At 38.1% G+C, this 13,420-nt stretch overlaps 1 protein-coding gene across 1 annotated transcript in view; it reads left to right on the forward strand.

The window, feature by feature from the left end:
* The first annotated feature begins 12,064 nt into the window (after window positions 1-12,064).
* The window catches only part of SPINK5 (serine peptidase inhibitor Kazal type 5), a 77,259-nt gene continuing 75,903 nt past the window's right edge, over window positions 12,065-13,420 (forward strand). Inside the window, exons 1-2 of the mRNA XM_075542704.1 lie at window positions 12,065-12,119; window positions 13,298-13,323. Of these exons, the coding sequence (XP_075398819.1) occupies window positions 12,065-12,119; window positions 13,298-13,323 (81 nt within the window). The remainder of the gene's footprint in view (window positions 12,120-13,297; window positions 13,324-13,420) is intronic.

Here is a 13,420-nt window from a genome sequence, read left to right on the forward strand (position 1 = left end):
CAAACTCACTGCCCTACAGTCAATTCCAACTCATAGCCCCCTACAGGACCAGGTAGACCTTCCCCTGTTGTTTTCCAAGATGGTAACTCTTTACAGGATTAGAAAGCCTCATCTTTCTCCCAAGGAACAGCTGGTGGTTTGGAACTGCTGACCTGTGGTTAGCAGCCCAACGTGCACCACTAGTTTGCTGAATGCCATCCAACACAGTTGCAGCAGTATGACAGTTGACTGAGGACTTCCACGAGTTCAGGCTGGATTCACAAGAGGATGTGGAACAAGAGATATCATTGCTGACATCAGATGGATCATGGCTGGAAGCAGAGAATGCCAGAAAGATGTTTACTTGTATTGTCTATGCCAAGGCATTTGACTGTGTGGTCCATAACAAACTATAGAAAACCTTGAGTAGAATGGGGATCCCAGTGTACTACATGTGCTCATGTGGAATCTGTAAATAGACCAAGATGCAATTGTGAGAATAGAGCAAATATACTGCATGGTTTAAAATCAGGAAAGGTGTAGCAGCCTCTCACCCTAATAATTCAATGCTAAGCAAATAACCAGAGAAGCTGGGTAATAGAAAGAAGAATGTGACCTCATGATTGATGAAGGCGTATTAACAATGCAGCTTTGGTGGTTGGTACATACGTTTGAACAATGGATAAGTTGGTGCATACGTTTGATTGATTAGATTTCCTCTAATGCAGAGATAGATAATCTTATCACAGACAGCTTTGTATTTCAAGATAGATCTTGAAATGTTCTGCTTTTTTTTTATGGATACAGCAACATTCTTCTGAATTGTTTCATTTCAAGCATAGTAAGCCATATGATTTTCTAATTCAAAATGCCTAATACCAATCCAGTTCCGGTCTCTAATGCCTACAATGTTGATTTTTATGGGTTCCATTTCCATTTCATTCATACTTCATACACTTCAACTTCTTCTTATTAATTTGTACTTGAAGCGAGTTCTTTTCATTTGAGTTGTGTTCCAAAGTCAAATGAAGGTACTGAAGGCTTTATTCCCACAGGCATAACTCATCCATGTCATTCTGGTCGACTCTACTTTGAGAAGGTTGCTTTTTCTGAGTCATAATTTGAGTGTCTTCCAACCTGAGGGTTCATCTTCTGGCACTATCTCTGACAATGTTCTGCCACCTGGGATATAACTATTAGTCTTTCTCTGTCAGGTACAACTAAGCGTGAAACAAAAGAAGACTCAAGGAAAGACGTATTCCAAAGGACTAATAGATCACATGGACCATAACTTCTACCACCCTGACATCAAAAGAATTAGAAGGTGGCTGCCTCACAAAGGTGGGTGACTCATCTGTAACAAATGCACAACTGGTGATGATACATTTGGATCTTGCTAGACATAATAATCAAACTACCTATATCTGTGGGAAGAGAAAATGGAGAGATTCAATATCATTGGTTGAATGGAAATCAAGAGGTAACTGTGGAACAATCAATTACTCATATGGATGTTCAGATTGAAGCTGAAGGAAATGAAAACAAGTTTAGGAGTGTCAAAATACAACCTTGAGTCTATCCTACATAATTTAGAGAATATCACAAGAATCTATGTGGCACTGTACCCATGACCTAGAACTAGATGGGCTATGTGACTGCATCAATAACACCATACTCGAAGAAAGCAAAGGTCATAAGAAGACAAGAAAGAAAGAAGAAATCAAAGTTGAAGTCAGAAGGGATTCTGAAACTTGATTTTTAACATATAGTAGCTAAAACAATTGGAAGAAATAAAAGAACTAGAGAAAAAATCGAAAAGGCAGTTGTAGAATACAAAGTAAAATATTACAATAAGAAATGCAAAAACTTGGAGTTCTAAAACCAAAAGGGAAGAATATATTCATCATATCTCAAACTGAAACAACCGAAGAACGAATTTAAGCCTTGAGTTGCAATATTGATGCAGATACCAAAATCAAAACCAAAGTCACTGCTATCAAGATGTTGCTGACTTATAGTCACCCTATAGACCAGCTTACACTTCTTTCAACACCATTGGTCCTTTATCAAATTCTACTGCTTGAAGTGGTTACATTTCAGCCAATTCTTTTTTTATTTTTGTGGCACAGTGGCCTTGGGCATTATTTTCACTGCCTTTTGCTGCTTCCCACATCGTCCACTATTGTAGCCATCTCTGTCACTCTCTCTGCCATGCTTCCCACATCATCCACTACTGTAGCCATCTCGGTCACTCTCTCTGCCATAGAGTCTATTCCCAGTCAGAGTAACTCTGCTGACAGAGCAGAACCATCCCTTTGGGTTCCCCCAAAATTCATTTTTTTATGGTAGTAGAAAGCCTCATCTTTCTCTCACAGAACAACTGGTGGATTTGAATTGCCAACCTTGTAGTTAGTAGCCCAGTGCATCACCACTGTGGCACCACTGGTCCTACTGAAGCATACATATGTGGGCAAAATAGGTGCCCTGGTGGCTTAATCTTTATGAGTTGAGTTGCTAATTGCAAGATCAGCAGTTCAAAAACACCATCCTCTCTTCAGGAAGAAGACAAAGCGTTCTTTTCCCATAAAGAACTACAATCAGAAACACACAGGGACAGTTCTGCTCTGTCAGATAGGGTCACTTTAGCTGGGAATCGTCTGTCTGGCAATGAGAGAATTAAAGAGGTGGGTAAAATATTGATTGATGCAGGAAGCATCTATAGCAATGGGAAGAGGACACAAAGTCACTGTACCGAATTGGCTGACGTTTAGCCATTTCAAGCAGTAGCATAGGATGAAGGACCAATGGTATTGAAAGAAGTCTCAGCTGCATTGAAGGCATTGCTAAAAACAAGCCTCTAGTAATTGATGGGATTGAAAGTGATGATGTTGAAAAGTTTCAACACATTGATGCTCAGGAAGCACTCATTGGTCTATGCCAAGAAATCTGGAAGAGAGCGACCTGATCCACTGCCTGGAAGGGATCCATCTTTATACCCATTCTAAAAGAAAACCTATGGAAATTATGGAACAATATCTTTAATATCATCTGCAAATAAAATTTTGTTGAAGTAATTCAACAACAGTACATAAAGCAGCAGTAAGGAAACAGGGAGCTGCCCAAAATTCCAGTTGGATTTAGAAATGGACTTGATGTTGACATCATATGGATCTTGGCTGAAAGCAGAGAACACCAGAAAGATCTCTACTTGTGAATAATTGACTCTGGCAATGCATCCAACTATGTGGATCATAATAAACCAGGGATAGCATTGCAAAGAATGGGAGTGCCAGAAAGCTTCTTTGTGTTCATGTGGAATATGAACCTACACTAAGAGGCAGTCATTTGAACAAAAAATGTTTACATGCATTGTTTATAATCAGGAAAGGTGTTTGTTTTAGTATTGTTATTTTTTCACTATATTTGTTCAGTCTTTATGTTTAGAAAATAATCCAAGGAACGATATTATCTGAAGAACTGGGTATTAGGATTGATGGTTTGTTATCAACCCATGATTTATAAATGGCACAACCTTGCTTGCTGAAAATGAAGAGTACTGGAAGAAATTACTTATGAAGATCAGAGACTACAACCTTCAGTATGATGTATAATTCAATGTAAAATCTTCAAACTGGAATGAATAGACAACGTAATGAAAAAAGAGAAATGATTGTTGTCAAGCATTTTATTTTACTTGGATCTACCATCAATGCTCATGGATGTGACAGTCAAGAGTCAAATGATACACTGCACTGGGCAAATCTGCTGCAGAAATTAGAAAGTGTTAAGTAGTAAAGATATCACTTTGAGTTCTAAGGTGCAAGCCATGCTATTTTTAAATAATTGTATATACTCCTCAAAGCTGGACAAAAATAAGGGAAAGCAAGATCAAAGGCAAATTGCTTCTTTTAAATTATAGTATTGGCTAAGAATATTTAAAGTACCACAGACTACCAGAAGAACAAACAAACGTGACTTGAAAGAAGTAAAGCCAGGATGGCAAGGTTTCAGCATATATTTTGGAAGTGCTGTCAGGAGAGACCAGTCCCTGGAAACAGTCATCATGCTTGGTAAAGTATAATTTCAGTTAAAAAGATGAAGACCCTCAATGACATGGATTTATGCAGTGTATGCAATAATAGGCTTAAACATAACCATATTTGTGAGGAAGAGACATGACAGGGCTGTTGTTTATTGTTCTTGTATAGAGTGTCTGTATATTTCTAAATCAACTCAAATGCCCCTAACAACAATACCTACTCCTAAGGAGCCTTTGCACAATGTTAAGTTCTCAGTTCCTAATGGAATGCCCAGCATTTTGAACTCAGCAGCCACACTGCAAGAAAGATGTGCCAATCTTTTTCCTTAAAAAACTGGAAACTTTATGGGACTGTTCTCTTGTGTCCTATAGAATGGTTAGGAGTTGCAATAGGTTTGAATGTACACAACTAAAATACACAAGACCAATGGATAGAGGTAACGCCTGTAGAAAAATCAGTGAGAGGTTAACAAATGCAGGAGCTCAGTTCTACCCTTAAAGTTTATTAACATCAGTTATTTCTCACTGCATCTATTCTACAGGTTCACAATTTAATACAATGCTCACGTAAAGGGAAGGAATTGTGTGTGTGACTGGATTCTCAACTGTATAACTGTTTGCATATATTTATGTAATTGATGCACAGAATATTGATGCTGGAGAAAAGTACTGAAAGCACCATGGACTGATGAAAGGACAAATCAATCTTATCATTGGAAATAGTGTGACCAGGGTGCTACTTAGAGGCAAGAATAGTGATAGACTTTGAACATGTTGTCAGGAGACAACATGTTTAGTAATGTAGAGGAGCAGCGAAAAAGAGCAAGGTCCTTAAGGAGATGGATTGACATTGAGATTGCAACTATGGTCTCAAGCACAGGAGAAATTGTGAGGAGGGCACAGGACCATAAAGTGTTTCAATTTGTTGTACACAAGGTTGCGATAGGTTGGAACAAACCTAACAACAACATATGTTTACACCCAGTGTGCGTAAATTATAACTCCATCTATCTATCTATCTATCTATCTGTCATCTATCTATCACTTCTAACTATATCACAAGGTATGCTGAAAGTCTGAGATAAATTACAGATGCGATAAAATGTATGTTATTTAAGGATGCAAGTATTTAGTTCGACTGCTTTGTTAGGCTGGTTTGGCTAGAGAAACAAATCCAGTGACACTCATATCTGTGTAAGAAAGAGTGTTTTAGAAAGAAGTAATTATAAATGTCTCAGCCCAGTTCAACCAAAGTCCATAAATACAATACTAGATCCTAAGACCCTCTTCAGACTCACAGAGTCACAAGTACTGATGCAGAATGCAGGAAGATCATAGGTTGGTGGATGCAAAGGAGTGTGGGTTCAACAGCGTGGGAGCATCAAGTCTCAGAGTGGCCTTCCAACAGGATAATGAAGACAAAGAGAGAAGGAGAAGTCCCCAGGGCTCTCCTTATCAGAAGTCCACGCCCATCAGGAGTCACCACTAGTCTGTGACTTGATTTACAGGCCAAACTCCAACCCTACACTTTTATTTATCTTTCAGTTGACATGAAATTATGCAACGACCACAACTGCTTTTATTTGAATTGACTGTCTTCATTTGCTTGCAGATTTTATGATGTTCAGAAAGTTTCAGAATCCCTTTGAAAATCTTGTGTTAAAATTAGCAGCCATTTAAGTTAGGTGTCAACTAAATCCTGATGGATGAAGCACACTATCCAGTGTGGTCAAGAGATGATTCATAACAAAATCCACAGTGAGAGGGTGCAATGAGAGTTTAAATCCTGAGCTCCCACTTGCAAAAAGATATGGATATGTCAGTGAAAGGCCAAAATCCATTTACAAAGCCCCAACATGAATTAAGCCTCCATTGAAGTGCTTTGGTCCATTGACCAAAGGTGTGCACAGTCTTGTCCACAGAACAAGCAGATTGCTGAAGACATAAAACCCAGCCCAAACTCACTGCCATCAAGTTGATGCTCACTCTTAGACACCCCCTATGGGTTTCTGAGACTGTAACTGTTTGTGGGAATTGAAAGTCCAGTCTTTCTCTCACAGAGCTGCTTGTGGTTTTGAACTGCTAACCTTGCGGATCAAGCCCAACACTAACCACTACAACACCAGGGCTCCCTGCTGTAGATCTAGTTTATAATTTGACATCGGACCATTTGTTTCACAGGTAGACTCATTTTTAATTTGTTTTATTTATTATTTTATGTTGAGGTTTCTCTATGTCCTTTTTTGTTGTTGTTGGAATCTTTTTGTATGCTATTCTTTATATGAAATTCAGGATAGGTAATCAATAGAGAGGATAACTAGATTAATAGTTTCCTAGGGTTATAGTAGGAAAGGTTGGAAGGGGGAATGGGGAGCCAATAATAATATGCACAAGAATGAAAATAAAGTCATGAACTCAATTGTGGTGATGAATTCATAACTCTTTTTAATATATTTAAATCATTGAATTATATTGTACATGAAATATATGTGAGTAAACCTGTTAAAATCATATTTGTCTTTTGGCAAAACTCATTATATTCTTAGTTACTTCAAAATTAACCCATCATGCTTTTTTTTCCCCGCCCCAAAGGCTGTAACTCCACCCTCAATGTTTTTCTACAGTCAGGGCAAATATTTGTCAATTTTAAAAAGAAAAACAGAAGAACAATTGATGTTGAGTGGAGTAGAATTGTGCTCCATAGCAAGTAGATCTTCCTACTTGCCTACAGGGAAACTGGAACCTTCAGCCCTTTGGTTAGCAGTCGAGCACTTTAACTGTAGCACCTAGTTTCGAATGCACGAAATCCACAGTGGATAGAGTAGTGTCAGTGATAGGACAGGTTAAAATAATGTTAATTGTAGGAAGAAACTGTATATTGTATTCATAATCAGATATAATTCAACCCATAAATATTAATAGAGTTAAAATTGGACACTGACACTTTCATGTTTTCAAAATCTTAATCTAAAGAGAGCAGCAATTATATCTATTAATAGCAGAGCTTGAATACTTAATGATCAAGTCAATACCCATCCCACTCTAATATTAAATATAATGAGATGCTTATCTCCATAGAGTCTAGGTCCTTCCAGCAAAAACAGAAAAGAAGTCTCATGGAGGGAGTGAAGCTAGTAGCTCATGGAGCATTTCAAGATGAGAAGGTGGATAATGGCTGTTGTCCAATTAGTATTTTTCAAAATTCAAATACAGTTAGGTTGGAATAGTGGGGCAAAACAAAAATAAAAGGCAATTATAATAAAGAGAATAAAATGAATGTACAATGCAAGACATACATGTTTTCATATTCCAAAATCTATTAGAATATATACTTTTCAGGAGATGTCGGACAGGGCAAGATATGACAAGATAATAATTTATAAATTATCAAGGCTTCATGGGGGGGCAGGGAGGGAGGGGGAAAATGAGGAGCTGATGCCAGGGGCTTAAGTGGAGAGCAAATGTTTTGATAATGATGAGGGCAATGAATGTACAAATGTGCTTTACACAATTGATGTATGTATGGAGTGTGATAAGAGTTGTATGAGCCCCTAATAAAATGATTTTAAAAAAAGAACATATATTTTTCAGCCAAGATTATATCACCTAAATTTTGCCCATGTGATTTATGAGTTCATGCTGTGTATTTAGGTGTGTGTGTGTGTGTGTGTGTGTGTGTGTGGTGTGAAAAAGAGAGGGAGGAGGATAGGTAATTTATGGAGGTAATCTAAAGAGAAAACAAGAAAGAGCATATTAGGGCAAAGAACTATATTGGCACGAGGAGAGACCTGGTTCCAGAATAATGAAGTATGAATTCTGTTAACTATTCTGATTTTTATCAGTCATTTAATTTTAGCCAAGCTGCTCTTTTCATGACCCCAGTTTCTCCATATACAGGATGAGAGAAATTGCAATCCCTCGCAATAGAGTGTCTGGATTCTCCATGAAACTCTTGGAAGGCTCTCAGGGACTCAGAGAAAGTAAAGCGCACAAAACGAGGGAATGGCCAGACAGGCACTACCGTGCCTGAGAGCCAGTTAACAACAGATCATTTTTGAACCTTGTAGACATTCAGTTAATGTAAGGCACTACAGTTAACTATTAAAATATTACTTCCGAAGATCTCTGTGCGTGGAAAATAAGAATAAGACAATGAACAACCACCTGTTCTTCAGTGATGTCATTGCTCTTACCTGGTGCAATGGCGTGATTGCCTCAGGGACCCTATGGGGCAGAGTGGAACTACGCTAGAAGGTTTTCTTTGCTGCGATCTTTACAGAAAACCACCAAGTGTTTCTCGTGGGGAACAGATGGGAAGGCTCACAGTGTCCCTCTTTTCATTATCAGCGGAGCAGTTGACCATTTGCTCTACCAAGGCTCACCTTCAGTCAAGTTCTTGGTCTTCGGACACTTTTTTTTTACCAGAATATATTCTTATCTCTTCGTCCACTGTCAATATCCTTCATGTGAGTAAAGAGTCAAGGCCACTTGTCACATCGGTAGTATTATAAAGCTTATACTTTTCAGATTCAAATCACGCCCCACTTTAATGAGAGGAAAGCTTATTCTATGTGCATGATGAGTAACTGAAAGCTGAAACAAACATGGAATTTGGATTTGAGAGCAGTAATTTTCTACCTAAGTCTGACCCAAACATCAGATCTCCGAAACCCGAATCCCATTCATTTCTGTATAAATTATGTGGTTGTTAGAAACAAAAAAGTACTTAATAGAGATGAAGTATCTTAATGGATATGAATCAAGGAGCACTTAATAGAGATGAACTTATATTTACAATATTTCTGAATTAAAATCAGAAGAAATTCCCGATGCTATGAATCCATTGTGGGGGATTTCCATTATTGAGGATGTTCACGAACTCTTCTTGGACCATCTCCTCTTGGAAAAGATTATTAATTGCAAACTTCAGAAGACTCTGAGTGTGTCCATGGGAAGCTCTTTTCCTGTCAGAAGGCAATTCACTCCTTCATCTTTTCCTCATAGCAGAAATTCTTTAAAGAAGCATCATCACATGCTTCTTTTGTTCCGCCCTAACACCACTTCCTATCTTAGAAATGCCCATTTAGGCTAGATTTGGGGTCATCAGAACATATTACATAGCCATCAAGTCTATTGTTAGGCATGAAACTTTTCTGCCACCAAGAGCAGAGAGTACAAATGTAGTGCATCCCACATGGTCTGGAAAGCAAATGAAAACATTTCTTCTAAAAATTAGTATTAAGATGCCAATATTTTTGAAAAGCCTTTTACAGGCACACACAAGGAATGGTTGATTGAGTGAACCTTAGATGACCAAAGATTTTGCCAAGTTTTAAATAGCTAATTCTTTGATTTATTTTTTATGTTGTATTTTAGAATATGATTAGAGTGGACATGGAGGCTTAATCTTTGCTCTTCATCATCACTTCAGAACATGTCGTAGAAGTTATTCTTTCCTGAATGAACTTAGATCTGTGCTTAAGGCCCAAGACCAGATGTTGACAGTTTCTAGATCTCAGACCTTCGTATAAGCACATCATTCTATGATACCTAAGCACAAGAACGGAGAGAAACATGCCTACATCTCCCATGAGAAAGCCTATGACATGTTAAAAAACTGAGATGACCCTTTGAGGTTTAAGCAGCACTGGCCAGGCCATGTCCTTTTCCTTCACGGGAAACCAGACAATCAGTAAAAAAGATGGACAAAACTGAGTCGCTGCCTTTCAATTTCAGCATCGGTGAGAAATCATTGAATATCCCGTGGACTGCCAGGAAAATGAACACATATATCTTGGCAGCAAAGGAGTACAACCAGCATGCTCCTTGAACTTGAGATGGCAATACTTGGGACAAATGATCAGGAGAGGTGAGTCCCTTGAGAAGAACACGTGTGTGGAAGAGTAGACGGTCACTGAGAAGGGGGCGACCATCAAGGAGCTAGCGAGACAGAGCCACCGCGGGCTCAAGCTTAGCAACAATTGTGCGGAGGTTGCACGACCAGGGTCTGCCTCAGTTTACTCTTTAGAGTCTCTGTGAGTTGAAAGCCGGTCAGTAGCAGCTCACAAGAAACACTCTGTTTATCAATGATATCGTTTCCTGACATTTCATACTTAAGATAATAGTGGACAATCTACTGTCCAGCTACTTTGTGCGTTACTGATGTAAACCTACCACTAACAAGCACCAAGCTGTGAGGGGGGGGGGCTGTTATGGTTAACACTGCGTGTTAATTGGACTGGGGCATAGATTTCAGTTGGGTTCAGAGATGTAATGACCCAGTTATCCTCCATTTTGTGACCTGATACAGCATCTTGGGTTTCCGTTTAACAACCTGGCTGTGGGACATAGCCATAGTGAACAGTGAGAACGGGCTTACATATGCATATAGAGAAAATATGGGTCTTTCCCAAGCAATGCAGTTAATCAGTGAAAGATCTGTAACTATTTATACCTAGTTGGAAAGCAAAACCCATTCCCATGGCAAGGAATAGTTACAATGACAGAAGAGAACTAGGTTTCCTGACTCACGGTCCCATGCTCTTTCTAGTAAGGTATCATGGATCTCAACTTTCTAACCTCTACGGCAATTTGAATTTGCTTTCCATAATCACTACTTTTAAAGAATCCTGAGAAAATAACAGTCCATTTCCTTGTTATGTAAGGCAGATCTTGAGATGAGTGATAACATTTTTATAATAAGCAAATTATATCTTGGATAAAGGACAGGAAATACCCTGGCTTTCATGCTTCTCAAAATCTTGAAAATCCCAAAGTCGACCAGTCTTGATCAGTTTCCAGGTACAAATTTTAAAAGGCCTTTGATCTCTGAGTTCAAAAATGTTTTCTACATGGTTTTTCCTACATGTGTGAAGATGTCCTGAAAAGCACTGCCAACAGACCTCTGGCTGCAACTTGAGTCGCCTTGATGGGGGTCTTCATCTGCCTCTCACAGGTAGAGTAAACTTAGGAGGCAGACAAAGGAATTACTAGCAGAAATGAAGAATGGATTAAGGAGAGGATTCTCTCTCTAGAAAAAAATTATATTTACAGTTTAATTCCTTTATTTATGCTTTTTCTCCGTGACAGCTAGATAATAAGGCAATACAAAAATTGTATTGGGGAAAACTGATTGAGGCAAAGTTTTTAGACATCATTTAAAAAAATGGACTGTAAAATGTAATACTTGAGCCTATCATCTTATTACCGACTAATAATGTTTTGCTTAGAATATAAGTTTAGGTTTCAGGGTGTACAATATCATTCAGATGGAGATATGAAAATATTTTATTATATGCAAGCTTTGATTCCATTGCATGTCTACTTTTATTAATGTGTGAAGGTGAAGAAGGGTATGGAAGAGAAACAATACTGCACATGTGGTCTACTTTCAAATGCCAGGTCTGCCCTTTCTACTCAAACTGTTCTCTTTCCTCTACTTCTTCATACATAGTCCATGAGACTATGGCTAGCTTGTCTCCTAAGATCACCCAATTTTAACTAATGGATGAGTCTGGGATCCTGAAATCAGACACTCCGCAACAGCAATGGGAGCCCTAGGCTTTCTCTCTAAAAGAGCCCTAGGCTTTCTCTCCTCAAGGTGTGGACATTTTTACCTAACTGATAGGATGCCTGCTCTGTTCTCTTTGCCCCCTCCCTTTCCAATTATGAAGAAACCCAGCTAGAAACACACCTGGCTCCTGGTGTTACAGAGAAATTCAGTTGTCATATAAGACTATGGGGTATTCAACTATAAGAAGGGTCTTTGGAACCAAGCTGCTGCCCTTTGGGAGAGGTTCCATGAAAACACTTTGCTATTTTAGGCGTAGAAATGTTCTGTTCAAATTTACTCCCATGACAGGATCCCTATAGGATGGAACATAGCCTGGTGTAGAGCACGACCTTGTCCAACTGGTTTTGCAATGTGGGGTGTGGGTGTAACCATTCCTAATATAAAAATGAGCTCCCTCTCCACAGGTTCAGTCTTAGAACACCAGCTGAGCAATCCACAGAGCAGACTTGTAACCAACTGACATCATCCTCACCATGAAGACGGTTACAGTGGCGATGCTTGTGACCCTGGCTCTCTGCCTCATACAAGGTGAGCAATTTGCATGCAGACTAAGCCTCTTACCACACATCTCAAGCCTTGAGGAAGGGACTTGTACTACAAAAAAGAAAATAAAAGTAAAGTAGATACTTAAATATCCTGTTGGTGTTTAGAATAATTATTGGGATAATTATATATGACTCTACAACCATGTTGCTCTCTTTAGAAATAGCAAATAGAGATGCATTGAAATGTAGTCATTAGAAATCTTTCCATTACTTTTCTATTAGTCCTAAAAAATTGAATAGATTCATTTTTATTTTCCCTTTTGCAGGCTTATTGATATACAGGCAAGACATATTTTAATATTATACCTATAAGTGGCATATGAATTATCCTATGTACACATAGTTCTAAAATATGAAATAATTTGTTACTTTTTAAAGCAGTGGTACCTTATAGTATGTCCTAATCATGTGATTTGAAATTCTAAACAAACTATAGGCATTTCTCTTAAGGGGTGAAGGGCATGTATGTTCTGGAGCTACCTTTTTGCATCTGCTATTTGATTTTTAGCGGAATAAAGCTTCCTTGAACTTACCTTTCTCTGAAGCATTTAAATATTGTCAAGGGAATCTCATAGATGGAGAGTCAGTGAGATCATTACATACATAATTATTCACTTTCCTAATGTAAGTAGGTAGATATAGAAGAGTCTGTTAATGAGAGTATAGTAGTTTAGAGACTTTGAATGATCTTCATTTTCTCCATAATTTTTCTAGCTCTAAAAAGGCAGTAGAGTCATCAGAGTCCAGAAAATAAATTTTATGTGGGTATATACACATATAAAATAATATTATATTATATATTTAAATATATTGCAATTAGCATTGTGTATTTAAAATTTTTAGTCAGTAGTCATACATTACATTATCATTTAAAAAGAGGAATTGCCATATTTTAATTTCAAATGGCCTTTTGGAAATTCAGAAAGCCGATGAATACTATTTTCAAGACACTTTTATCTTTATGTGTTATTGGACCTTTGTGGGTGAACACACTGATCAGCTAGACCAGTGCTCCCCTTTTATTTGTCGTGTAAATTGTAATGTCTTCAAAAGTAATTTGTGATTTACAAAGCAATTAAGGCCCTGCTCGAGTGAACTCTTTCTTTTATTTATTAAATATTTCACATTCCCTTAACTTTGGTTTCTGTATTTGAATCCCAGATGCTGTCAGTGAGGATGAAAATCAGGTTAGTCCTGCTTCTTCTATGCATTGATTCCATTCGTGATCCCTAAAGAGAGCTGGTTTGTAGCCAACACCTATGGTTAATAATGCGCCCATATTAT

Source organism: Tenrec ecaudatus, chromosome 2 (assembly GCF_050624435.1).
Source record: "Tenrec ecaudatus isolate mTenEca1 chromosome 2, mTenEca1.hap1, whole genome shotgun sequence".
In the NCBI taxonomy this organism is placed as follows: domain Eukaryota; kingdom Metazoa; phylum Chordata; class Mammalia; order Afrosoricida; family Tenrecidae; genus Tenrec; species Tenrec ecaudatus.